The 27,748-nt window shown below is 34.7% G+C and overlaps 2 protein-coding genes across 11 annotated transcripts in view; one reads left to right on the top strand and one right to left on the bottom strand.

Moving 5' to 3' along the window:
• Positions 1-640: 640 nt before the first annotated feature.
• On the bottom strand, positions 641-9,973 carry Argl (Argininosuccinate lyase). Of its 8 annotated transcripts, none has more exons than XM_087349276.1 (13): positions 9,835-9,965; positions 8,614-8,669; positions 7,658-7,775; positions 7,403-7,489; positions 6,314-6,397; positions 5,696-5,827; positions 4,999-5,099; positions 4,408-4,601; positions 3,665-3,864; positions 3,104-3,247; positions 2,386-2,466; positions 1,882-1,988; positions 641-1,184 (listed from the first exon to the last, which is right to left on the bottom strand). In XM_087349276.1, the coding sequence occupies exons 3-13, from the start codon at positions 7,706-7,708 to the stop codon at positions 1,037-1,039; spliced, it is 1,329 nt and encodes a 442-aa protein (XP_087205402.1). In that variant the 5' UTR covers positions 7,709-7,775; positions 8,614-8,669; positions 9,835-9,965; the 3' UTR covers positions 641-1,036. The 8 variants fall into 8 exon arrangements, with proteins under 8 accessions (XP_087205402.1, XP_021926896.1, XP_021926897.1 ...); XM_022071204.2 differs by having other exon boundaries at positions 7,662-7,775; positions 8,557-8,669; XM_022071205.2 differs by lacking the exon at positions 8,614-8,669 and having other exon boundaries at positions 7,662-7,775; positions 9,835-9,973.
• Positions 9,974-10,021: 48 nt separating this feature from the next.
• Positions 10,022-27,748, top strand: part of Zdhhc8 (zinc finger DHHC-type containing 8) — a 32,020-nt gene continuing 14,293 nt past the window's right edge. The window contains exons 1-9 of one of the 3 annotated variants that reach the window (XM_022071176.2): positions 10,022-10,168; positions 10,319-10,417; positions 12,670-12,788; positions 15,019-15,176; positions 16,364-16,536; positions 17,849-18,043; positions 19,007-19,157; positions 24,885-25,108; positions 26,250-26,420. In XM_022071176.2, the coding sequence (XP_021926868.1) occupies positions 10,326-10,417; positions 12,670-12,788; positions 15,019-15,176; positions 16,364-16,536; positions 17,849-18,043; positions 19,007-19,157; positions 24,885-25,108; positions 26,250-26,420 (1,283 nt within the window). In that variant the 5' untranslated portion in view covers positions 10,022-10,168; positions 10,319-10,325. The other 2 variants (XM_022071178.2, XM_022071177.2) reach the window with 2 other exon arrangements.

The following is a 27,748-nucleotide window of genomic DNA, read 5'->3' on the forward strand; positions in this document are numbered from 1 at the left end:
CTGCCATGAGAACCTGAAATCTCACATTCTTAAATAAAATAAGAAACAATCAGTGGAATTCAATATGAGCAAAATGCCACTGATTAATGTGCATTCAATTTCCTACTATCAACACCAAGATCTTAAAGCCATAAAGGGCAGGTGATAGATGTGAATAACCTTTGATGTTGAAGTGCCACTTGACCTAAATACTATGTTAGGTAGGATGGAGAAATACTATCATCATTCATTGTACCATCCTAAAATTTAAAATATCATGCTTACAGTGCAAAATCTGTGTTTTCATTGTTAAATTTAATGGCTGTAAGTGATGGGACATTGTAGTTTGACTTGTGAAATTTGGTGTCCAGGTTTTTCTGAAGTAGTGGTCCACGTACCCCATACCAGTCAATGGCCTAATTTATGCTAGTCTGCAATTTTTAGTGTATATGAATGCATGCATGCATGTGTGTTTGCGTACATGTACAGATTAAATAGTTTGTGGTGATCTTTACTGCTTGTTCTATTATCTCCCTTTGCAGCATTGAATGGTCTGAGCAGCAAAGTAATGAGGAAGAGGATATAAGTTCTAGGGTCAGTTACTCAGAAATGGGGAAGCAAGCCATGTTACGAACTCCAGCAGGAAGATAAGTCTGACAAATTATTTCATACTCTAGGCATGCATTTTATTTTTCAGTGTTTAATGTGGTTAATAATGACATCTTTTCAGCTTCTATGCCACTTAAAGGCATTCATTTCTTCTATCATAAGTACACATATTTATACATGACAATAATTATTGCATATGTGTACTTATTTGTATTCTACAATATGATAAACATAGAGTACTGGCCCTTGAAACTAAGTGTTGTTTTACATGTCCTTGAATCAGACATACTTATACACACTTGCACATTTTGAATTAAACTTGTTTAATGTGTTAAAATTTACAAATCAGCATTGGAAGTTCTGCAAAAAACTTCAGGCATTGAAAATATATATTAATGTAAACTTTGCAAAATTTTAGATCACAGCAGATTGGCCTTGCTAACTGTCATTAACTCTCTTGAGCGAAGTGCAGCCATTCTTCGAGTAAATGGATCTGATGTAAGATGCTGCTGGTACTTGTACCCCCTACAGTTTGGTATTGTTCTACACTGTGTTTGTAGTCCCATACTTTGAGCACATCATCCTCAAACTTCTCGCTAAAGAATACAAAGCATATTGTATCAAGTTGATGAATAAAAAGACCTAGAACACAAAAGTCAGCTGAGTGGTTAACACTGTTGCTTCTTATTTAAGAAGTCCCAAGGTTGATTCTCAGTCTGGAAGCCAGGCAGGGATTTTGAGTGAGTTTTTTGGGGGTTTTTCTCAGTCCCTCTAGGCAAATTCTTTAGTACTTTAGAGCAGGTCACAGTAATTTTCACCTTCCCAATTCATCATTTACAATCATCTTTCCATTTAAAATATTGGCTATGCAGTTGAAAAAGCATTATTATACAAAGTAAAACATGGTACTAAGATTGTACTGGATTGTCATTTTGTGAAATTAATTTATATGTTATTAACTGTTTTTACACAACAAACTGTCTTCATGTCGTAGTATCTGGTTTAATATGATGTTTTAAACCAGATACTAAGATATGAAGAGAGAGTTTTTTGTGTAAAGGTGGTTAAAAATAATATACAATACATAAAAATACAAAAATGATATGTTTATTTCAATCAGGGTCTTGTTTAAAACCTAAAACATGCTTTTTATTCTCTGTTGTCAATAAAATTTCAGCAGGAAAATGTAAACCATTGGATCTGGGCTATGAATTCCTCATAAATTTTAAAAATCTGCATATGTATAACTGTTGGATGCTTTGGGCTCATGAGCTAGTGATAAAATCATAATACCTGATTGTCTTCAACTGTTGTAAAGTTAAACTTGGCATATCCATGTTTTGTTTCTCTGCTAATGCTACAACTTCACCAGCTAAGTAATGAGCTTCACGAAACGCAACCTGAAACCAATGTAGCATGATTCTATAAGCTTTATCAAACTTTCAGGATGATGCACAATGGAGAGTTTCTGCATAAGAGTACATACACCACTTCACTCACTACTTACAATGAAACTTAAAATCATTACTGCTATTACTAACCCTATACAGTTCATTACTGAGCAGTAGTGGTTTACTGAAGGATGTCAGCTGATTAATATTTTCATTTACCATTGATAGATTAATTGATCCATTAACTCTTTGCCACAAAAATTCGGCAGAACATAACTAATTTACTCTGTAGGAAATGAGCCTTAGTATTCCACTTGAAAGATACAAATTCTAAAGGTTATTGAACTGAAGACAAGACTTCAAAGCCCTAAGTTTTATTGTTTCACTGTTGGGATATAAAACTCACCCCTTTTCTTACTAAGTAGTATGCCAAGTCTGTAGCCAACATATCAGGACTGAGAGCTGTGGCACAAGATACTTCATTTACCTGTAATAAAAAATGTTTAAAGGACCTTGAAGAAAATTTGAAATTATTTTCTTATACTGTAAAATTTTTGTCACTGCTAGATTGGTTATATAGCAGGTCAATAGTGGGCAATTAAATTTAATCCATGGCTGGATGGATCTATATCAAAGTGACTATGGTCTGAAGAGCCTTGAATGAACATTTCTGTAATCAGTCACTGAACACACTGTATAGATATATAAAAAATGACAAATTGGTGTTAAAGAGTATTATTCTGAGGATGTTTAAGATGTATAAATGGGCTTATCTTTCTCATATCCAGTTTTACATGTAATCAGAGTAATAAAAGTGTACTGTGTAGGTAACTCAAGAAATAGCATTTCTGACAAAAAAAATTGATTTTTGAATGTTTTATTTTAAATTATTTATCTTTTACTCATTTGTCTGTAAACTTAATCTATATTAATAATATCTGAACATCAAAGCAGACCAGACTACAATTTTCTTCTTCTTTTCTTTTGCAGGCTCTGTATTTGTCACTTCTGGACTACAGAATACTGCAGCTGTTAAAGGAAGACATGGGAAGTCCTTGCATGTTTTCTTCTGCTTCCATTCTGACTGACTATTAATGGAGGTGCTGTCTTATGGCCATTCTCACCATGAGGGTTTTAACTGTCCACATTGCCACCTGCAGGACACACTCAAGACTGTCATATGTGTCAAACATAGCTTCCTTGTCCTCTTGCAGGTCCTTATTGTATGTAGATGGCAATCCTTTTAATACCATCATAAATCCACAGTTCTGAAAGAAAATCAGACTGGAGACACTATATGGATATAAGAACCTCAGATCTGACTAAGCAGGTTCATGTGTGTTGTGTGCATGGCAATGTGCTAGTGGTTGCAGAGGAATTTCCAAATTATAATAATCAGGGTAACTATTAATTAACTTACAGGGGTCATACATTTATTTTGAATGACAGTTAAATAAGATTGTTGTCTTCAGGGTTGTTGCACTATGTAGTCTGATGTTTCAGAGGTCCTTGCTGTCTCCATCATCAGAGTGATGGAGGCAGCAAGGACCTCTGAAATGTTGGTAAGCATCTGCCAGACTACACGACGCAACAACCCAGAAGACAGCAATCTTCAAACTCACTGCCATGAAAACCTCAAATCCTAGACAGTTAAATAGTTAATTTTTCACGTGGTGTACACTTACATTCCCATAAATTCTTCCAGCCTTTCCACGGATAAGCTCCAAACTGTCAGGATTCTTTTTCTGTGGCATGAGGCTGCTACCAGTACAGTAAGATTCAGACAGTCTGATAAAACCAAATTCTTTACTGTTGTACAGAATCAAGTCTTCGGCTAGTTGGCTTAAATGTACAGCAGTTAAGGAAGCCCAAAACAAGAATTCAGCTGTGAATGAAAAAACCATCAAAATTATTTTCAGATTCCTTCGGCACCAAATTATAGGCAGTGATGTCTATGAGAAGGCATGTTTCTCAGATAATTTTGGTGAGTAACTGATAGGATAAATGATCAAAACTAGTCTAGGATATGATGCTGTGTAGTCCTGTAAGCACTTACAAACTTTATGGAGAAATGGGTAGTTACTGAAGAAGGAGGTGATATGTTCTTCCAAAACATTAGTTACCTACAAGACAATGGCATCAGAAGCCAGGAAACAATGACTCAAGTTAACAGTTGGCAAGTTTTAAGAATTTGACATGGCTGATAACCCAAGAGGATTTTATTAATTTGGTTTGCCATTAAAGTTTCAGATCATACATTCCTTTCACACAGTTCAAAGCTTTACAAAACAATCTGTGCACTGAAGTAAAAGGAGCAACCAACCAATACCAATTGAAATATTAATCTAATAATATGGACTAATCACTAAAATATATTGTATGAATTTTTCTGAATTTTACTCTTGAAGCAACCAGCATCCATCCATACCTATGAAATCTCTATTACCAACTGCATTCATACTGTTGTATGTAAACTTGGCAAAACCAAGATCTTTGGCAAGAAGACTGCGATTGATTGAGAATGGACTCCCTGCTAGTGCTCCACTGCCAAGAGGCATTACATTCATACGTTCCTGCAGTTGTAACAGACGATCACAATCTTCTTTGAGATACCAGGCATGACTGTTAACAAGAATAAAGATGTGTAATAATATAGGCATTAATTTTAATCTACTACGTGGTGCAGGGTCTTTCTTGAGAAGTTCATAAATACTCAGTTGGTCAAGAAAACTACCATTTTTTATGGAACCTGAAGGTTCATTACTGTGTTCATAAAACTCACCATTGGACCCTATCTTGATCTAATTGAAATAATATCACATTTTCAAATTGTACTGCTCTTTAAGATACATTTCTATATTATCATCCTCTTTATGTCTGGATCCCACAAGTGATTATCTTCCATTCCTCAAAGTTCTCCCAGTAAAATCCTGTATGTGTTACAGGCAAAGTACAGCATACACAGTATTCTACAAGTTTTTTTCTCCATCTCCTTCATGGTGTGGGCAACTTACTTTACCTTAATAACCAATGGCTCCACTGCACTGGCTGGGCTCGCTGGAGATGTGTGTATCCTGGCATCAGAATCCCAACCTCAGCTTTTGCTCTCTCAACCAGAATCTAGGCAATGGAACTCACAACATTGCTCATTGATATCAAATAGTGATGTGAAAACTGTTCTTTGCGGTCCACAATATCATGTAAATTAAGAACTATACAAATCAGAAATCTATTTCTGTGCAGATTTTCCACTAGATTTCCACCATGTACATAAAAATTAACATGCCTTACTTCAATAGTTTATTAGTTTTCACTATGAAAATGAAAGCTGAATATAGGTTTTACCCAACTGCCATATTACTTTATACTATACAAAAAAGTAATCTTTATAAAGTTGCATATTCATCAAATATAAATCACTATGCAAAACCTTATTCCAGTTCCAAATCAGAGAACTTCAAAGCCACCAATATTAATGCTATTATTAATGTCAAAGTATTTGGAATACGTATGTGTGTAATCCCCAATTCTAAGTTTCATTAAAATCCATCCATTGGTTCAAAAGCTGTTAAGAATGTCAGAAAAAACCATGCAGACACAGTAATATTATAAGCTTGGGTGTCTTTATAAAATAAGGAAATAGGCTTATAAATGTAAAACAACCTCCAGCAGCTTTGTGGGATCATAAACCAGAAGAATACCTCTAAAATTCTTACCTGTGTTAAATGTTGAATATATTTCTTCAAAACATTTAGCTTTGATCTGAGCCATAACTTCATATCTGTTGCCACCTGGTCATTACGACTGCGGCCTGAGTGTAGTTTGGTGGCTGGCAGCCCTATCAATTCCTGGAATCATCCCATTGTGTGTTAAAGTTGATTTTAGTGATTCTCAACACACTGGGAATAAATACTGTAATGTACAATGTGTAAACATACGTTGAGAAAGATTTTAAGGAGTCATAAATTAATTTTTAAACTTGGTGGTCTATGGAAAATTACTAGGTCCATTCCCTGCATAAATATTTTTAATAATAATTAATTCCATGATCTCTGAGAATTAGATGATACTTCAGCTGGTCAAGTTATATCCTGATGAAAGACTCAGGTTACAAACCACGTCAGGTGGCTGAATGGTGAATAAACCATATATTCTGCCAACGTTCCGAGAGCAAGCTCTGCTGTCATCTGCAGAGCTGCTGCATAACAAATCTGGTCCTTTATAGCGCGCTCTCTGATGGATGATGCTTTTTTAATGGAAGCAAATTCTTATGTCACAGCTGAAAGTACCTATTGGTAAGTGTGGTTATTCATTTCATATTTTCACTTCTTTACCTCCAGCCTTCTTTCAATTGCAGTATGTATATCTTCATCAGACTGATGTAACTTGAAGTTGTCCAGCTCCCATTCTTGACTCACCTGAATGTAAGAACAATTGTTAGTGCCCAATATGAACTTGAAATATTTGTATGGGAATATAGTATTCAGTGAAAGGCTTTCAGATACTACCTAGAACCCTGTGTTTTCACAGGAATTAAGAGTTTGAAAGTTTACAGATATTTTGACATAACAGTCACTCCAAAATATATATTTATAACAAACTGTGATGTAAAGCACAGCCAGATCATGATGCTGACCATTCATCCCCATCCAGTGCCAAGGTTAAGAAAGAGTAGAAGCTATGCCTCCTCTTCTGCCAAGCCCCCACATGGTGTATAGCAGGACAGCTTTACGTTCTAACTGTGATACAGAACTTGAAGGTCAACACCAATGATACCAAAGCCTGCATTGAACATGACCCTGAGCCAGTTTCAGCTACCACCTTCTATCTTTACAATCTAGTTTCCTAATATTATCTTACCATCTCTATATCATTTTTTTCAGCTGGCTGTTTTCCAAGTGGTTTCTACACTAAATTTCTGCATAAATGTCTTGTCTTCTTTGAATTACATGCCCAGCCCAGCAACAACCACATTTATTTTGATACTCTAACAATACTAGGTGTACAATCATGAAGTTCATATTGTATAATATTCTGAATTACACACTTAATCCTTTTTAGGTTCATGTCTTTACCTGAGAATCTTTCATCAACTTCAGTTGCCGCGAAAGCTTCACTAATACATTAGAGAAATTAATGTGTCATATGTCTTCAATGTTTTGGAAGAAATGTGGGATAATATAAAAGCAATATTAACAAGTAAATCAGTAAATGAATTACTAGAAAAGAAAAATCATAATAATGGTAAGAGAAGGAATGTAATAGACTGTAAGGGAAATGGGTTTAATAAGAAAGGGTGTAATAAACTGTACCACATGCAAGCATAAATGTGTCAGATGAAGAGAAATGACAAACACACACAACACAGATACATCTTCCACAAATCTGTTTTCAAAAGATATGAAGCAGTTAGAAATATTTACCAGTTTCAGTCCATTCTGTATCACTTGTTCCTCTTCCTCAGTCAACAAACCTGCCCTCTGCAAGGCATGTGCATATGCTTGACTGCCCTGTAATTTGAAAGGTCTGATGATTTATAGGATTAGTAGGCCTTGTACACACTTTTCACATCAAGGGCTCAAAGCTCAAATTATCAGTTAAGTGGCACATATAACATGTCTGAGTAACTAATAACTTCTATGTATGAACCATCTTACAAATGTACAAAATTAACCTACCCACCTGTATATCTTCAGACCACATACGTTTGTCATAGGCAATTGATGCATTCAGTTTCTCTAACAAAGTGTCAGTCTTTTCTGAAAATCGTCCTCCCCAAAGCTTTGTTCGTGCTTCCTAAAATATATAATGTATATTCTGTACATGAATACGATTAAAACAATCACTCCAGATTATGATGATAAAAATGTAAAATTTGTGTATAAGCAGTAGATGTAAGGGGATTATAGGTAAAGATCCATACAATGTAGATCTGACAATTTGAGAGAAGTGAGTAGTCAATTCTGCACGCCAGCTGCTTGACATTTGATGCACTGGTAGATTTTAAGAGTGATTATGTGCAAATAATATTTGTAAGCCAGCTACAAGTACAGAACATAAAAGTATTATGCTGTTCAATTAACCTTACACAATTAAAGCATTTCCTTCATGAAAATTTGTCTGAAAACTAAATGTGACATCTATAAATATGTCATTAGCTCACAGCTACTTCTACAACCCTGCCCATTTATCATTTACAGTCATTCTACAACATGTTACATAATCCTGCATAACCAAAGTATCCAATACAACACTGTAAAATAAACAAACAATATCAATATGAGTATAGAAATCTCACTTAAATGGTCTGCTTCATAGAACAAGCATATTACAATATAATTTGCCATTTAAATTTAAAAATAATATACTTATTGGATTCACTCATTATTTTTGTAAACTTTGGAACCATCCTGAAACTAGTTCCTTCTTCTTAGGCATGACTTTTTATCACAACACAGAAATATCCAATTATTTTAACAAGAAAATAAGAAGCTTCTGTATAGAACTTTTCATTCCTGCATATAAAATGTACAAACTTCATGCATGTGATATGAAATCAGTAACATTGTGAACATACCTTACTCATTTTAGTTTCTGTTTTCCTTAATGCCATAAAATAATATACTGTACTCACAGAGGTTTACTACACTTTATCAGTTCATACGAGATACTGGAACCTTGGAATCTGCCCTGTAAGGTCAATCCAATCAGGCATCTCCAAATATAAAATCTACTCCAATATTTTTTTTCAAATCAACATATATCAGACTTAAACATAAATTAATGTAAATTAGATTAATATAAATAATTACTATATACCGTTCATTAATATTATAGATCTATATATCATTATGAAGAAACTGAACAGGAGAAAGGGGATTCAAGGTTAGTACTATGTACATATTCATTTTGCATTATGATTGTAATTTACTCTAATTTCTCCATCTCTCTCGAGAGCAGTGTTGTGACATGTCAAAGTATTCAATAAGACACTAACATTTGTGCCCCTATCACTGTGATTTAAAATATGAGCAAAATGAAGTGTATTTGTGTGTCTGAAGTCTAAAAAATATGTTTTCAAAGAAGAACGGTGTCTCCATTTGCAAAGCTATCATGTGATTGCAGTCTTCTGGGTTATAACGTAATGTAGGCTTTTAGATAACGGTGTTATGGAGGAACATAATACCTCCATCTTCAGATATATAGTTAAATTGTTGCCAAGTATTGTATTCCCATGTAGGCTCAAAACGAATTAACATTGTTTCAGATTATAAACAGGTCAGCTACCTACGTGTATTATTAATACAGGAGTTATTTTTTATTAATCAGTGGCTGAAAGTGAATTTTTCAAGGATTACCGAAACCGGGTTGGGGATGGAGGGGTTTTTGAAAATACTGAAAATTTAGTGTAGCTATCGAAAATTTGAGGAAAAAGTTGTCAGTGGAACCACGGTTCCGGAGAATTTGACGTGAATACGTCTATACGGAAAGGAAATTTATATATTGGCTTTATTCTAAATATTATTATAAATGTAAGGTAAGGTAATGTAATGTAAAGTAATGTAATGAAATGTAATGTAAGGTAAGGTAATGTAAGGTAAGGTCATGTAATGTAAGTTAAGGTAATGTAAGGTAACTATGTAGGTAACCATTGTTGTTTATTTGTTGATAAACAGATGACGTTTCCAAGGTAACATAACAATGAAGTTACACTTTTTCGTTTCCCAGGTAACATAACAATGAAGTTTGACGTTTCCTAAGTAACATAACAATGAAGTTACACTTTTTCGTTTCCCTTTTTCGTAACACTATTTCGTAACACTTTTTCGTTACATTTTTGCCGAATGACACTGACCCTAAAATATAGACGTATTTACGTCAAAAATTAATGAAGTCTGGCAGGGATATTAAAAGTGGAACACCATAACATTTGTTCTTTGTTTTGTAGCGGTAGTAAATCCTAACATCTTTTTGACATTTTTCGATTGTTCAGGTTATCTTCTCGTCACTTTTCGACATGCAGGTCAATGAAGTTGTTCTGCTTTTGAAGGCTGTAAGATGTTTTGCGGATTGATACGTTAAGAGAATTGTAAAGCTGAGGGAGATGAGTAGTGTCTTCCTTCTCTTAACAGGGACTTATTATGTAGGATTTTACATTGTCTGTATAATGACATATTAGATGCCTTTTGGTAAGTGTAGTAATTTTGACTGTGTACCACAAAGGATATTTTGCGGATTTCTATATCTTATGAAATGTAGTCCGTCAGTGAATAGGTGCGGCCATGTTGACTTGTAGCAGAAAACTTTGCCATTAAATTTGTCTGTAATTATTGTTCCAGAAACATAATGCCGAAATGTGATAGTTTCACGAAATATATACCTGCTACATTTGCCTGGGTATTGCTGTTAGGAACAACGACGTTGTTCTTCTATTTCCCGTAAGTAGAGTGATTTTATCAAGATCACTGTACTTTGTAGGAGAATTTAATTCAATTGAAGATTATTCAACATTGTAATTATTTATGAGAATAGCTGTAAAAACAACATATTTATATTTGTATTGGTATTTTATTTGTGCAAAGTGTTGGTATTTGTTTTATGACATTTCACATTCTTGGCTTGTATTATAAAGTAACTATGCAATGCAAATACATTCTATTCTGGTCCCTTGCATTCATTTCTGTGATATTATAGTTTATTCTATTATGTTTATTGTTTCCGTGATAAAACTAAAGGTAGCAATGAAAACAGCCATTTGGATAACTGACAGTTCAATGAAACTGCACATGGAAGGATGGAAGTTGCTGATTTGTTTCATATATTTGTGATGAAGGTAGCCTAATTAAACGTTGGATATGAATTGCAAAGTATTGTTTAATTGGTAATGTGTCAACTTTCCTGTTGGATTTTAAGAATTATTACTTTGACACTTGTTTCTGTAATTATATTTTCTTTCTTTAAAAAGTTCTGCAGTGAGACATCCACTGTTGCGTTGCGTTTTAGTTTACAATATTATTGCCATTTTTTACCATATTCATTTATGGAACAGTTGTTGGTGCGTTTGTTCATTGAATAAGCCTAGCTATTATGGCTTTGTGAAATTTCAATACAGAACTTGAACATTTTTGTTATTTCTTAACTGATCAACTATTTTCACAAGACTTTGTAAGCCTTGGTTTTGTTTGAGTAGTATGACATTCTTGGGAAGACTGTTGAGGTACGTTGAAGTGACTGTCTGGAAAATGTAGGCATAAGTGTAGGAGAGCTATTGGAATTTTGTCCTTGATGATGCAACTGTTTTGTTCTGTGCTGTGTTGTAATTGTTTAACACTTGCTATATGGAATATGATGGTACAGTATTGAGACAATTTTGCTAATTAATAAAATGCACATTTTTCCTGGAATACTGCCTCTAATAAAGCATTTTTACAATATTTCTGGCTTTTGGCAGTGAATGACAGTGGTCAAAATGTGGGTCACTTAATAGGAAATGTACTATGTTAGCTTACTCATTGCTATGGAACAATTTTTAGCTTGCTTCACTTTACGATGAAAATTGGCTAAAATAGCATATTATTACTATTATGATGTGTAAAATATAGGGGTGGCTCCTACCTCAATATTAAGTCTGCATTACCACCCTGATGATGGAGGCAGCAAGCACCACTTACTCTGCTAAACTTCTGCAAGACTACATTGTACAACATCTCAGAAGACAAGTCACCTTAGTGTGGAGTTTGACCATCTCAGAATAATAAAATTTGTCAGAAGTAGGTACTGAATATTAAGGGATTGTTGCCAAGGGTAAAGTCTACTGCTGGAAAATGAAGCTTACCGCTCATGTGCCTCTTGATAGGCTACACCCAGCTAACTAATAAATCAGATGGTGCATTTACATGCATATTCATCATGGATTTTTTTTGTTTAAAGTATAATAACAAGTTAAGTAGCAGGAATGGAACTTGAAGTAAATTAATTAAAATTACCATTAAAGCTGCCAATTTGTTTCTACAGTTGACTGGATTTTTTGGTTAGAATAAAATGGAGAACTGACTTAAGTCTGTATTTGGGGATGACCATTCATGTTGGTGATATAATATGGGGGTTTATGAGTTGAAGGGTTACAAATCAAGTTGTAGTTGGTTATTTTGGGGGGGAGGGGTTTGAGGTTCTGTGGGTGAAATTTGCTCAGTCAGTATAGTGACTAGCTATGGGTTGGATGACGGGTTTGATCCCTGATGGGAGCAGAAGATTTTTCCTCTAACCTCTGCATCCAGACCAGCTTTGGGGCCCACCCAGCCTCCTATCCAAGGGGTACTGGCATCCTTTCCCAGGACTAAAGCATGGCCAGGATGTGATGCTGACCACCCACCCCCATCTAGTAGAGGTCAAGAATGAGTAGGAGCTATATCTCCTCTCCCCTGAGCGACCTACATGGCGTGCAGTGGGACTGCTTTACTTTACTTGTACACACAACTTGTTTATTTTTACTACCACATTAACAGTGAAGTAATTTTTCATCACAGTATCCTGAAATTAGTACAGTGCTGAGACTTGATGGGAATTATAATTACTCATACAAGTTGGTAGATGCTACTTGGGGCTGACTGGGTGGACTGAATTTAATTATGTTGGCAGCTGTTTAATATTAATTGAATATGCTGTTATAATTTCTGCTTTTTTTTCCTAGATGTTGTTATTATTACATATCATATCCATGGGTTCCAGCCTACCAAGGTGTAATCACATTGTTTGTGATTGCCAACTTTACACTGGCTACATTTATGGATCCAGGAATAATTCCAAGAGGTGTGTACAATTTGTGCCATCATGTATGTACTTCATTCCTCTTGTGTTTTGTTCAAATTAAAGAGGAAGCTAACATATTTTGGTGCTGGTTTCTCATCATAATTATTTTGCTGTATTACTGTAGTTCCAAAAATATGTAAATAGCTGTTATATCTTTGTATTTATATTTGTAATAGAAAGAAGTATTGCATTTGTGCTATGACCTTTGGCTTAGGCCTATGAAGGAACTACTTCTTCTTATAGCGTTATAACCCTGTGTGGGTCTTAGCTTGTTTGATGAATTTTTTCCATTCTGTCCTATCATTCACAATTCTTCTCCATCCCCTTACTCCCATCGTCCTCACATCCTCCTCCACGTCGTCTATCTATCGTTTCAGTGGTCTCCCTCTCATCCTTCTTCCCATCGGTCTCCATTCCATCACTCTTCTAGTTACCCAGTTTCCTTCCATTCTTGCAACATGGCCAAGCCAGGCTAACCTTTTGATGAAGGAACTATGCAATGTAAATAAATAAATTGTATTCTGAAGGGGAATACAGCCAATGTCAGTATCTCCTTTGCAGATATGTGAACATGCATTGCATGACTGTTGGCGAAGTTTAAAGTATTTATCAGTTTGTGAGTTTAAATTTTACAGGTTTTGATGAATTTGTGTTTTGGAATTTAATGAAGTGTAATTACATATAAAGTTGTCTGTTGCTAAGTATATTCTTACCCATGCATATGGACAGGTCAGACAGGCAGTGATATTTTCCATTGCAGACCATTTATTACATAATCATGCATGAAGGTGTTGAATGTGAAGTTTAATGTAGAATGTGAATGTATTGTTTTATGAAATATGGAAATATAAAATTTGGAGCTTTTGATGCATTGTAATTAAGTAAAGAAGATTTAATCTGTGGCATAATTATATTTAGTAGACTGCTTGTTGGAAAGTATGGCTACTTCCCTTGCCAATCCCCAGTGATGAAATTCGAACTCATTCTTTTCAGACACTTCTGAAATTTCTTGTTCTTTCTACATTGTCAGCGATAAATTTGCTAGGGCCTGTTTCTTATTTCTTCATTATATAAATGGCCTCTTCTAGGGATATCCACAGTGTTCTGAGTAATATCCACAGTGTTCTGAGTAATTTTCTTTTTGATCTTCCAGTCTTTATTCATCATCCTTTCTTAGTGATCCAATTTCAGATCCAGACTTGTTGGTTTAGCTATTATTTTGTATAATCTTAATTGTCTTTTATTAACATGCTTCTTGCAAAGTTGCTTCTAACCCTCTCTCCCCTCCCTCATGAGACTATTATTCTTGTTTTCTAGATCAGGTGTACCACTAATTGACTTTGTGTTTCTGAGATATTTAAATGTTTTTACCTGTTTAATTATATGGTTGATTATCTTTTACAGTTTTCAAACATTTTGTTTCAAAGCCATAAATTTTGTCCGCAATACAAATAGTTATGCCTTGTGTTAAGTTAATATAAGGATGGTGTGTTTTGAACCTTTTTTGGCAATGTAACTCAAAATCTTTTCAGGCATTCAGCCACATCAAATGGTTGAAAAGATGAAACTGATGTTTCAGGGACCATCTCTGTCCCCATCAACAGGTTTCTGACAGACTGTTTGTCGCTCATTGTAGTTGTTTCTCAGGCTTCTTGAAAAGAACCTGATCATCAGTGTGCAGGAGCAGTAATGTTAATATTTTATGAGATATAAATTCCTTTAATGCCATGCTTGTTTCAGCCGTATTATTTTTAATATACAGATTACATAACAGAGAAAAAATATCCACATCTTTGTTTTACTGTTGTAGCAGTTTTGATTCTGTTTTAAACTTTAGTCACTCATTGTTACTATTAACAACAGTGTTATATAAAACCTTTTGGCAGAAATTTAATTAAGTATAAGTTTTTTTTAAATGTTAAGATTCCCCATGACGTTGGTTTGTGGATCCTGTCATATAAAATTTATGAATTTTTAAAAGTTGTCATATATATCTTTTAAAAATTTGTACATTTTATTACATTTGGTTCATTAAATCCCTCTCTTTTATCAGTAATTTTCTACAGAGTAAAAACTGGTTCTTTACAGCTTTATCCCTTCTGAACCTTCAGAGTGTAATTTCACAGTGATACTTTCAACCTAACATTCCAAACTGTGTGTATCAAATTGTCTCAAAACATAAACCAGTTTCTGAAAATCATGGTTTATATGCTAATGTTTGTGTTGATAGCTTCCCCAGAAGAGGACAGGGAGGATGATTTTCGAGCACCACTTTATAAGAATGTAGAAATCAATGGTATTACTGTACGAATGAAATGGTGTGTTACATGCCAGTTTTACCGACCACCGCGCTGCTCTCACTGTAGTGTCTGCAATGTTTGTATTGAGGTATATGCTTCATATTACAGTATCAGTAGTTTCCTGTATATGAAACCATCATTTTTAAACAGGGGTTTGTGTGCTTCCGTGAAAGTTTTCATGTATTGGTGTAAACCATTGATTCCTGAACTATGTTCCATAGAACCCTGGGGTATCCAAAAATTTAACATGTTAATTCTAACAATTGACTTTGTGTTTAAATTACAAATAGAAAGATACATGAACACCTGTTGTGAGACTCCATCTCTGTAGAGTTATTCAAGTTGTCTGGACACTGTGATAAGAACGGAAGTATTCCTCAGATACTGAAGGTGTAGAAAAAACTTTAATTGTAAGTTATTTTATTTCTATCTTTTTTTATATACTGCTCACAATAGTATTGTTTTTCATGTGCTGTTTTAATTGTAGGTTTTGGTATTCCGTGATTAATTTTTTAGCTAAAGAATTCGCTAATGGATTTTGGGAAATACTGGTTTGAACCAATTTAAATACGTAATAAAATTAAAGATTGTTTGAACTTCACACAAAAACAAATAAATATTTAATTTGCTTCACTGTTATTCTTATTTTTGTAACATGCTTATTATAATATGATATCTGGCATAGACCTGTTGGTAGGTTAAGGTATTCACCACAATAGTGGTTTGTTTCATTAGATGTACATATTCTAAAAATCCACACTTCTCTTTGTTTATTCTTTGTACTAACAATGGTACCTGGGCAGTTGAAACCCTCAGATTGAATTGTGGTTTAGCATTGTAATAGTGGACTTTCCTCTGGCAAAATATTAGGTGTTGACACTCCACTGTTTCTTTGTAGTGCGCAATTTTATTTTCCACATTCTTCACTGTTACTCAGTAAGTCTATAAAAGCAGATGCATTGACATTGTCTGTGATATTTCAGTTGATAGCATGTTTGCCTGCAGTGTGGGTGGCCATGGTTAAATTCCCAATGATGTGATTTTTAATCACTGTGTCTGTAATGGTCTTTGAGCCCATAAAATATCATATTTATCTCCACATTTATTTATTTTTGAGAACAAGAAGAGTGCAGTTAGTTTCTCAATATGGTTTCTCTTTGTTTTGTGTATCTTCAATTTGTGAGGAAATGAACTAAAGTTGTCAGTCTTAAAGATGCTGTTATTCTTACTTGCAAGATGGTACATAACTGATTGCAGTCCATGGTACTTTTGCAGACGTTTGACCACCATTGCCCATGGGTGAACAATTGTATTGGACGCCGCAACTACCGCTTCTTTTTTATGTTTCTGATTTCTCTGAGCATTCACATCACAAGCATTTTTACGCTCTGCCTTGTGTATGTGCTTTATCACAGGGAGGAACTGACTGAAGTGAACACAATCATAGCGTATCCTTTATTTAGAGGCAGGAAATAAGTTGCAATATCTTGGTATACTGAACTACTTTTAGCTAATTTTATGAACACTTTGGCATAGAAAGTCTTCATATGAAGCTACAAAGAAAACATGTTTCTCAGGAAATTAATTATGAGCCATTGTTTAAGCACATTTTACTGTAAAGATTATTTGGAAAATGTTAGTGTTACCTGAAATTAATGGTAGTTTTGTATTTATACTGAAGGTGTTCAGACACATGCCATTTAATGTTTCTTTGTTGTGAGATTGGAGGCTGTCATAGTGGTGAAGATGCTGATGCTGTTCTAGGTTATGACACTGTGGACTCATAGTGGATAGATACCAACTTTTTGGAGAAACATACTGTCTCTGTGTTCAGCTGTGAACATACTATCTCAATTATCAGGGTAGTGATGACAGTATGTTTCTCCAAAAAATTTATATCTTCCTCTGAATCAGTGTAAGGGTGTAATTTCACAACCCGGAAGAATAATATTGACAAATTTGTTTCTTTTTGTGTTTGCATATGATAAAGTGAAAGCAAAACTCTTTGAACTGATTTGCAGTCAACATTCAAATGGGTTCCCAAGAAGCTATGCAGGGTGCATTAGAAGGCGTTAACTTGAAAAAACATGGATTTGTGCAGAGAGCCCAAAACATAAAAATGTATCTGGATCTTGTTATCATGGAAATTAATCTTCAGTTACCATGAATGGTTAGAGAACTTCCTGACTATCTGAGCAGCTGTTAGCTTCTCAAGAAGGTCTTTGCTCTGTGGTGTTTGTGCTTTGTAAGATTAGATTTTAGGTTTTCACAGTGCTGATGATGTTGAAGTTCTTTTGGGTTCTGGCGCCATGTGAACTGATCAGTATCATGAGGGAAGCAATAGAGATCAGGCTTCATCTTGACAACATAAACAGGAAAGCTGGCTTCTTTCTCTTAATGGACCTGAAGGACTAGAGACATTCTTTCACAAAGGAATCTATCCTGTTTTGGCCCTGGTAAAGGCTGACTTCTTCTGTCTTACCCTCCTCCTCCATCCACCCATAGTCCTTTGATGTTTGGAGTCTCCTTATTGGCCCAGCTAAGTCTCTACCTCTTTCCATCCTGATTGATCCATTCCTTCAGTCTTCTGTCCCTGTCATTCTGTGTAATCCTTCTGATTCTCAGCATTGTCACTTTAGTTCCAAAGGTGACGGTATGCTTCCATTCCACATGGTGCCAGAACCCAAAAGAACATCAGCATATTTGTTTTTTATTTGAATATTAAGCAGTGTTTATATTCATCCTTAACAGTATTTAAAGTATGGTTATAATTGGAATAATAGTATTGCTTGTTATACCAATTTATGGTCTTACTGGTTTCCACATTGTTCTGGTGTCAAGAGGTCGTACTACAAATGAGCAAGTTACTGGAAAGTTTAAAGGTGGTTATAATCCATTCTCTCGAGGATGTCCTCGTAACTGCTGTTACATTTTATGTGGACCACAGTATCCCAGGTTAGAATACTTTATCATATTTTATCTATATACCATGTGCCTTTTTTAAGTTTTGCATAAAACCATTTATGAACATTGTATTTGAGGATGAAATTTGGGTAGCACAGATTGCCACATAGGAATACAGAATATGCAGCAGTATACTTTGCAACAATGCACATGTAAGCTTTATTGGCCATTAGGCAAAGTTTAACCTTTAAAACTTGCCCTTTTCTTGTAGCAGGAAGTAAGGAGTGTGTGTATTGTCGGTTGTCAGCCAGCACAAGACATTGCCATATACCCCAGCTGTAACGGAATTCCCTAAGCTCAAAAGGGCCTCATTACATTTTTATAGACAAAGTGTATGAAATATTGGGATTTAAAAAAATTATCAGTAGCTATTTAAAAGTTTTTATTTTATCTGTATCCAAGTGGACTACTCTCTACTTGTCATATTTTTGACAGGTCATTTCACCATTTAAAATTTTATCTTAGTTTCCATGTATTTGTATGAAGATGGATGTATTGATAAATGTGGAGGTGCACATGCATTGCATATCCTATTGCTGTATACACTGTGCTAAGAATTTGAGTATTCTGGTCCCATCAATATAAGGAGATATTTGAAAATAAGCTTTTATGCCTTCATGATGCATATTTATCTTCTTTAAATAGAAACACTCATTGGGTATCAGTATATAATGAGGAGCAATGATTTGAAACATCATTTCATTACAGTAATATCTGTTTCTTTCTTTTTTAATTTTCTCATTTAACTCTTGCAGATATAAAGTTGGCTTCACAGACTTTATGTAATGCCATAATTAATTTGCCATGTTGTCTGCATTTTGTTAACATTATCAGATTGTTTTATATAGTCTAAGAGGGCCAGGCTAGTTTTTGTTTCCTTGAACATACCTAGATAATTATTTTGATGGTAAATTATTTTCACGCAAACGTGTAATTTGATGTGTTGTATTTCAGTCTGTTGAAGGCGAGTAAGTACGTGGGAAAGCCGAAACGGTACCCCTTGTCAGCCTCTGCAATTTCAACCATTACCAATGAAAACCAGGTAAAAACCTACATGGATAACAGCAATGGGGTTAGAAATGCCAGTTCGAATGCTTACAATAAGGTAAGAGCCAGGATGCGCCCTGTGTATTTTGTATTGATTTTCAGTTCTGCTAGTTGCAGTTTCTTCTGTAGTTCTCTTGCATTTTGTAGTTGCATGCTGAATTCTTGATTCAAACTGATAATGTGATTCATATAGGAAGCTTTGATATTCTTTCTGTGAAACAGATTTTGAACCATGGAATTTGTGTTTCACCAAGTTCTGATGTACAGTATTACAAACATTGGGGACAATATATTTATAATAATAGAAATTATATTTGATGTGGCATCATTACCATAGCTACTACCCCTTTGTGGTATTCACGTAATTTGTAAGATTAACTATGTTTAAAATGTTATTCTGATGGTTTTTTGTTGTTTTTGGCAGTAGTAAAATCATTTTTGTTAATGTAATATCTTGATATTGTGTACAAGAGCAGATTTTATGTGCAGAGCTAGACATCAGGCTGTATTTCATGATAGAGGGGAAATTTTGTTTTTGTCATCTGCTGTACTGATGCTGCTGTCAAGACTTGATTCATAGTATTGCGCTTTTAACATATGAAACTAAATTATGGCAAAAAATGATTATGTACTTCAGGAGTAAGTGTTTTATATACATTTTTTGTGATTGATGGCTTAACACACAGAAACTATAAATGTTCTCGGTGCATTAATTTTCCTGGTTGTGATTCTTGGGATGACTAAATTATCTAGTTTCTAAAATGTGTTCCTCAGTTCCTGGAATGTATATACTGTAATAGGATCTCTGTAGATGAATTTCAGTTCTTCACTTTTCATTACTCTGTGAACCTCAGTCTGTGTCTTATATTAAGTATCCTAAGTGTGGAACAAAATTTGTTATTTGAATTTATACACCATGGTTCCGTGTTCTTCTGTTCTGCATATTGAATTATACTTTGGTGCTTCAGTACATATTGTCAGTTAATGTAATATAATATGGTTTGTTACAGTGATTCTTTTCTTTGAGGTTAAGGTGGAATATTAAAGTGGCTGGTATATTTATAATCTATCACTATGCAAAGTTTAAATTTCCTTTTGTGCCTACAATGTCTGGTGACTATCAACTTTTTCAGAAGGACTTTATTTTATGTAGTTAGTTATGTACCTAGCTAACTAACTGGCTGCAACAGGTCTTATTTTGATGTTATGAGGAAGTACACTTACTTTTTTAGGTGCCATGTTCTCTTTATTGAGATCATATTAACATGTAGTACTGTTATAAAATGACCAGAAAGTTATAATAGTTAAACAGTATTATTAAGATAATTAAATGGGTCTGGTGTGCTGGACATGTTAGCTTTGTTGAAAGAAGAAAGAAAATGATACTATTTTATTGGGGATAGTTCTCCAAAAACAAACACTTGATAGACAATTATGTGAGATATTAGTGTTAAACTGCACGTTTCAGGAATATATATTGCAGACTGGACTGAACTGTGTTGGAATTAGCAAGTGTAGTTTTTGTTGTTAGCTGTTTTGAAACATGGGGTTCTAGTGCTGATAAATTACATATGTGTTAAAATACGTTGGATTTGCTTTGATTTTTTAGATGTTTGCATGGCCACCATCTTGATATTGTTTATATAAGAAATTTGTAATAGTGAACATTAGAGTAACTGCATGTCTATTATTCGAAGTTTCATGGTAAGTGTTACTTTGCATCAAGAAGTCCCAGGTTCATTAGAGCCAGATATACCATGTGATGGCTTTGTAAGCCTTTTTTCCTCTCAGGAAACAAGGCTAAAACCAAATTCATTTGGCTATTCTTGTACAGTTATTTCCAAACTATTTCATGAGTTGTCAGGCATTTGCTGTACAAAATCTTTTAGGTTGGTTTTGGAGGGGGAAGGGATTTTATACATATTATTGAATCATTGGCAGAACCAAGCCAGTGTGTACAGGATGTGGGACTGGAATATGAAATTTTGGAAGTGTGGTGGAGATGATATTAAGATTCAGCAGTGTACTTTCTAAATTGGATTTTGAACTGTAAATGCTCTAACTATAAGGAGATATTGTAGCTAGAAAAACATTTATTAATAAGAATCATTGTTAGTGATGCAGTTATATTTAAAAGTAATGGAAATCAGCCATTTGCAGGCACAAGAAGACTTCAGTGATTCATTATTTAAGGGTAGGAAATTCTGAGCCCTGATTGGTGGATATTTGGTCCTGAATAAGATACTTCAGTTCCATTCTACTTCCTTATTAACCACACATCCACCAATATCAGCATGGAATTTTCCATTGCTTTGTGCCTTCCTCACTGCCTCTTTAAACATCGGTGCCATGTTACTATTAATCATGTCATATTGAAAATGGATACATCCAGGTTCTCCAAAATTTTGGTAAACCAGCTGAGCACAGCATGATGGCATTACACTAGAATGGAGGCAAGATTATAATGGGACATATTTGGAACAGCTAAATAGCTGTTGACTGCATCAGGAGGGTCTTGTGCTATGGGATTAGTTTATTTAGTGAAAGGAAGTAATTGAGGAGATTAAACCATATTAGTTTCATTGTTAAATTAATGCTTTTTAAACGTAGTTCTTGCTACATTTTTGATTGGTAAATTTGGTATGCTAATTTGTATTTATTGCACAGTGGTTGGTACTTAAAACTGCCTTTGCATGATTAGTTGCTTTGTCAAATCTTGGCTTATTGTTGACAAGCAAAGTGGGGATCCTGGCATATAATATATATAGCTACATACAACTGTGGTGGTACTTTTTCTCAGAGTTTGATGTAATTTTTAGATTCTTGTGTTTACATTTGAACTTGTTTTGATTAAAATTAAATTTCTGTTCACATATGTTTATTGATATTGTAAGTGAATTATTACAGTTCTACTTAATTGCTAATGTTTTGTAAATAGTTTTTGTTTCCAGTGACACAGCACTGTAGTGATAGCCACTTTTTTCCCCTCATGACATAGCTAAGTAAATCCTAATACAAATCCTGAGTTAAGGCCAAAAATAGATACACCACAACTCAAGACTTTGGCCTCTACAGTTGTGTGTTATTTGAAAAACGTGTGGAAGGGAAAATTATGTCAATCCATGTGCTGTTTCATCTCAGTAATTACTGAAGAGATTCTATTGAAATTTGGTGTGGAGTTCACACTGAAAATTGTCATACACACTACTTTTGCATGAAATCAATCCATTATCATTCCTTACTTATTTGAAACTAATTCAGAATTCTTGATTGTCATAGAAATGTTTCTTTCTTACAAAAGAATTTGTACTTGACAAAATATAGATCATGTCAAGGTCTAAAATTATAAGTTGAAACATTTTTAAGTGTATTGAATATTTAATAAATGCAAAGAAGATAATCCTTGACAGGATGCAATGTGTTCATCATTACAACAATAGATTGTGTGTACAGTAAATGAACATTGGGGTTAGTAAGGTAGCAAAGAACATACCTGAAATGTATGTTCTCCACTGTAGTGCACCTTATCACTCCTTTCTGCTTTTGTTTTCATACACAAAACTATTTTAATCAGTTGTATTGTGATACTGATCTTAGTTTGTGTGCACAGTAAAAGGCTAAAAATTACTACATACTTCAGACTCTTGACCTTTTTCAAGAATTCCTAGCCGCATTGACATATAAATGGTTTTTAGATTATGCAGCTTGTTACTGGTATATCAATCTTCAGTAAAAGAAATTGCTATTGTGTGATATTCTCCAAGTATTCTAACATAGATTAGGTAGCAATGTTGGATTGACTGTGTATTGTACTGGTCCATGTTCTTTTGGTGGTGTTGTGGGCCAGTAAATTAGAAAATTTCTTTGCAAAAATTTTGACTCTTTGATTGTTTTGTTTTGGAGTCATTCACTAGAGTATAATCAACTCCATTGATGTGTGCTCATAAATACGTCTACAAAATATTCTTATGACAGCATATGGCAGGAGTCACCATATAAGAGCAGAAATCATAGCAGAACTGAGTGTCAAGGCTGCCTCAGTATGAGGCCCAGTTGAATGAAGTATGGTGTTGAGTCTCCCTCAGCACTGGACTGGAAAGGGTTAAGTAACTATCCTGCTATTTATGGTGACAGTTAATTGTTTGAGGACAGAAACAGTGTTTGGTTTGTAATTTTAATAAAAAGTTTCTTTTAGCTTGTAATAGAACATGTTTTGAAATCACTGACCTAGTATATTAATAGTTATTAACTGAGCAAACATACGGGTAATTAAAAGTGTTGATAGGTAATGTTATTTTTTATTCCTTACAAGTGGTTTCTCTTTCTGTTCATGGCTTAATACCTTGTTTTGTAGAGCTGTCTGTTCACTACCTTTCATTGTTCCAAATAATATAAAATCACCTTTTCTGCCCAAACGTATCCTTGGTTTTATCTTGCATATGTGGCTTTTGTTTCAGGTAGCCTTTTTAAGTCAAGTAAACCATTATATAATAACCTTTTCATGAAATGTTGAGCTACATTTTTTGTAGCCAGCAGAAGTAGCATAGAAGCACTTCTGTGTAAGTAAAATATAGCAGGTAACAGTAAGTGTAGAGTAAATTGCACATCCTTATATCTTTTGCAGGTATTAAAAAAATAAAACTCTTTGGGTAACATGCAGCTATTTTTTTATCTATTTTGTGTATATTTAGGATTAAGCTTTCTGTAAATATGTGAAATTTAACCAAAATTAGCATGTCAGTAAAAAGTATTTTATGTTAAAATATTCATGTAAAGCAAACTTAATATCTGAGTTGTGTGATTTCTGTGTCTTCGACTAGTGCTTCCCGAACTTTAAACCCTGTTATACCTATTTCACAAATTAAAATTTATGTGGCATCCATACAAAGTACAAAATAATCTCTTAATCAATGTTGCCATATTTTTGAAGTTTAATATGATAATTTGTGTGTGTTTAAAGAATGTGGCATAAGGTGTTTTAAGCTTGTGGTTGGGTTATTATTTGCATTTATTAACTTTTTATGATAATTTGTGAAGTGTAGAGGCTGTCTACATGATATGTTTGTTAAATGAATGCACAGACACTTTTACAAGTTCCTTGTTTTCATCATTTTTAAAGTTAGGGAGAGGTATGTACAAATCTGGGTTGCAGCAGGTTACTGCCATATCTGTGTCCATCCATTCAGAATGGTGACCATTTTAGTTATTAATATTACTTTCTTTTCAACTTTTCACAGACATTATGATTATCTACAGCCACTCAGTGAAGCTGAGGTAGCTGTCAGGACAGTGTCTTGACTGGGTGGGATGACTGGAATTCAGTCTCCCAGCAGGTACAAAGGATTTTTAGTTCATATTGGCACTCGGGCCACCCAACTTCCTGTCCAGTGGGTACCTAGTGTCCTACCCCTGGGGTGAAGTGTGGTCAGGGCATGAAACTGACTACTCACCCCATCAAATTTGAAGTGCAAGTACAAATAGGAGCAAAACTCTCCCTCCAACCACCTCCATGGAATGTAGCAGGATAGCTTTCCTTTATTTTTACAGCCACTCAGAATGGTGACACAGTTTAGTTGACCAGGGATCACATTAGTGCAACAGTGACCTACATGATACAGTGTTAAAATCATCTTTAGAATGTCAGTGTACTCAGAAGAATATGCCTTTCTAATCATGTTTCTTTTTCATTTTGAAGATAAATGAGATGATGTAAAATGTAATCACATTTCTGATTATTTCAGCAGATGTCACTTAATTGTAACATATCGTGCACCTTTGTTCTCAGCTCTCACCTGGTCGAGGGGAGGGTTCTGATACAGACATGGAACCTACAGCATCACAGTCCCAAGACTGTGAGCCTACTCCTCCACTTCAGCGTCATGGATCCAAAAGCAACTTCTTCCTGCCTCCTGTTGAAGGGGGTGATTCCCCTCGCAAACCAGGCCATCCTCAACAACAGCAACAGATGCGAGGTCCATTTGCCCGTGGCAGTCCACATCCCAGGCCAAGGTAGTTGAAATGATACTTCCTTATGTCAGACAATTCAAAATATACCATACAGAACTGTTACACCTTTACTGTCTGAAGTAAAGATGTGCCTCTGAAGGTTCTTCACATTTGTCTTGTATCATTATATGAGATTTGGGTGTTGTCTGTATTTTCCACTGAGGCTCATGGCCACTTATTTTATTGCCTAGTGGTATGGTATATATTTATCTAATGGGCACCCTTTCCTTCACCTTCAAGACTAGGACCAAACTTGCTTCTGAAACATATGTATTTTTTACTCAAACAGTGGACAGTATCCAGAGACAATTTTCTGTAGTCGATACATATAGATCTACTGTAAGAAACATTTTTTGTAATTTTCCTTTTCTTTGATGCCTACATTCTGAAACACTCAATATTGTTTATGGACAGGTTTTTGTTCTGTTCTTGTTGTTGTTCCTTGGCCATACAACCCATTTGTGGGTCTTTGCCGCCTCCTTTTTCGGAGGTTTCCTAGTGTGTGAAGTGTGCGTTTGTGAGTAGTGAGTGACCAGCCTACTGACGCTGCACAATTTCTACTCGATCCTGATTTGACTGCTAGAGCCATCTGGCAATGAATTAGGAGAGACTTGGGTGAGAAATGGCCGCTAAATTTTGCTTACAAAACATCTCGTTCATGCTCATAAGGTTCTTTTACATGCCGTAAATCTACATGGGACCGCCGACTTTACTTCCCCTCCAAAGGAAGTTGTGGTATAGATTTTTATCACCCTTAAAAATCCACTGACCTCGGCCAGGTTTGAACCCACACACCTTGGGTCCAGTGGCGAAAACGCTAACTACTAGTCCATCGAGGGTGACTGCTCTGTTCTTGCACTTCATCGTATTTAATATTTAGTAGTCATTATATGTATCCTTATATAAGTATTCCTTACAGGGAGCTAGCTTTGTGCTTTGTAATACCATGACTTACTTGTATGTGTAACATGTTAATCAGTCTGTGAAGATCAGTTTCATGTACACAGCTGATATAGTCAATTAAATAGCATTGTTTATTCTTGTGCCTTAAAAAGAATCTTTTGTATAGGTGTATGCAATAAATGTAATTAGATATGGAAATGAAACACAATTGAACATAACTTTCATTGATGTAATGGAACAGGGGTATGGAAGTGTCTCAATCTCGAAGCCACACACCCGATCCATTGTCACCAGACCAGCAGCAAGTCCAGTCACCAGCCCCAAGAGGGCCTGGACCAAGTCCCACAATGCAGCAGCGAATAAAAGCTATTGGTGTGCCAACTCCTCTTGCCATGTCAAGCCCTGTCCGCAGGTCAGTCAACACACAGTGTTCAGGAGCAGGAGTTTATAATAACCTGTCTTGTTTAGTGTTAAATTTGTTTCCTTATGTCACCTTTGTTTTGCTTTTCTAGACGTATTTTTTCCATATAGAGATTTCATGCCATGACATGAAATTGTTCTATTTGAAGTTGCAGATATAGCCTTTATAGATGGTGATTTCAGTGTTCACAAGTCTGATGTTCTGAGTAGTTAGGCAAGTATCTTATAAATGTAAGTGATACTGATACATGCTGCTGATAGTCATTTACTTTTCAAACTTAAATGGCATACATTTAGGTTTTCACACTTTTTTAATAAAGTGCATAAGATCAACACATGTGGTGGCTTTGCTGTTTGCATGTCTCATTTTGAAAAGTATTGATTGTATTTCACTCAAGTTTTTTATTGAAAGTTAACATTAAGTGTTGGTGGTCAAGTTTGATTTATATAAAGCTCAAGTGGAACTTAACTGATTTCCTAAAAAAAATATTTCATTATGTATGAAAATTAGTACTTGACATAAAATATAATCTCATTAAAATCTAAAACTTTTGTTTTGAACATTTTTTGATATGCTGATAATGAAATAAAAGAAAATTCATATTGACTCACAGTGTGATTGTGTGTAATTACAGCTGCTTTACAACACTAGATTTTTATCTGTAGTAAGAGATATGTGTACTCAAATATTCAATCTTGCCTTTACATATGTATGGTACATGTTGTGTTTGAATTATATACTTCATCATTTTAATACCTAGATTCATATAATGTTTTCACCTTTTGTATTTAATAATCTTTATCTTCATATAATGAAACAAAGTGAAGCTAAGATTCAAAAAGTAGACATATATTTAAATGTTAATATGATTTATCATTTTCAAGGGAGAAGTTTTTCTGATTCTGTATTTATTACTTTATGTGTTGTTGTATGCATGAGGCAGTAAAATGCTTTAAAATGAACTTTCTACAGTTTACATCAGTCATTGTTGACTGTACTGTAACATGCCACTGTGCATGGTGATTATGTGGAAGTTGTTTTAGCTTGTAATTTTGCCACGTGTTGCTGTTTTATGTGTAACATTACTCTTTTGTTACAGCAGAATTACTTTAACTATCAGCAGAATGTAATACATAAATATCATTATGGCTTCCAAAGCACGTGATAGAGATTAATTTTAAAACAGTAGAACTTTGATTATCCATGACCTGATAAACAATGAATTTGCAAACCAAATGTCTCAAATGTATTGAAAGGAACATAATTAAATGGAACTCGGCTGCATGATCAAAGGGTGTTGTTGTTTTTACTTAGTTTTC

This window comes from Zootermopsis nevadensis, unplaced genomic scaffold, assembly GCF_977971745.1.
Source record: "Zootermopsis nevadensis isolate Lab colony 2312 unplaced genomic scaffold, Znev_1.0 Znev_ptg000015l, whole genome shotgun sequence".
Taxonomy (NCBI): domain Eukaryota; kingdom Metazoa; phylum Arthropoda; class Insecta; order Blattodea; family Termopsidae; genus Zootermopsis; species Zootermopsis nevadensis.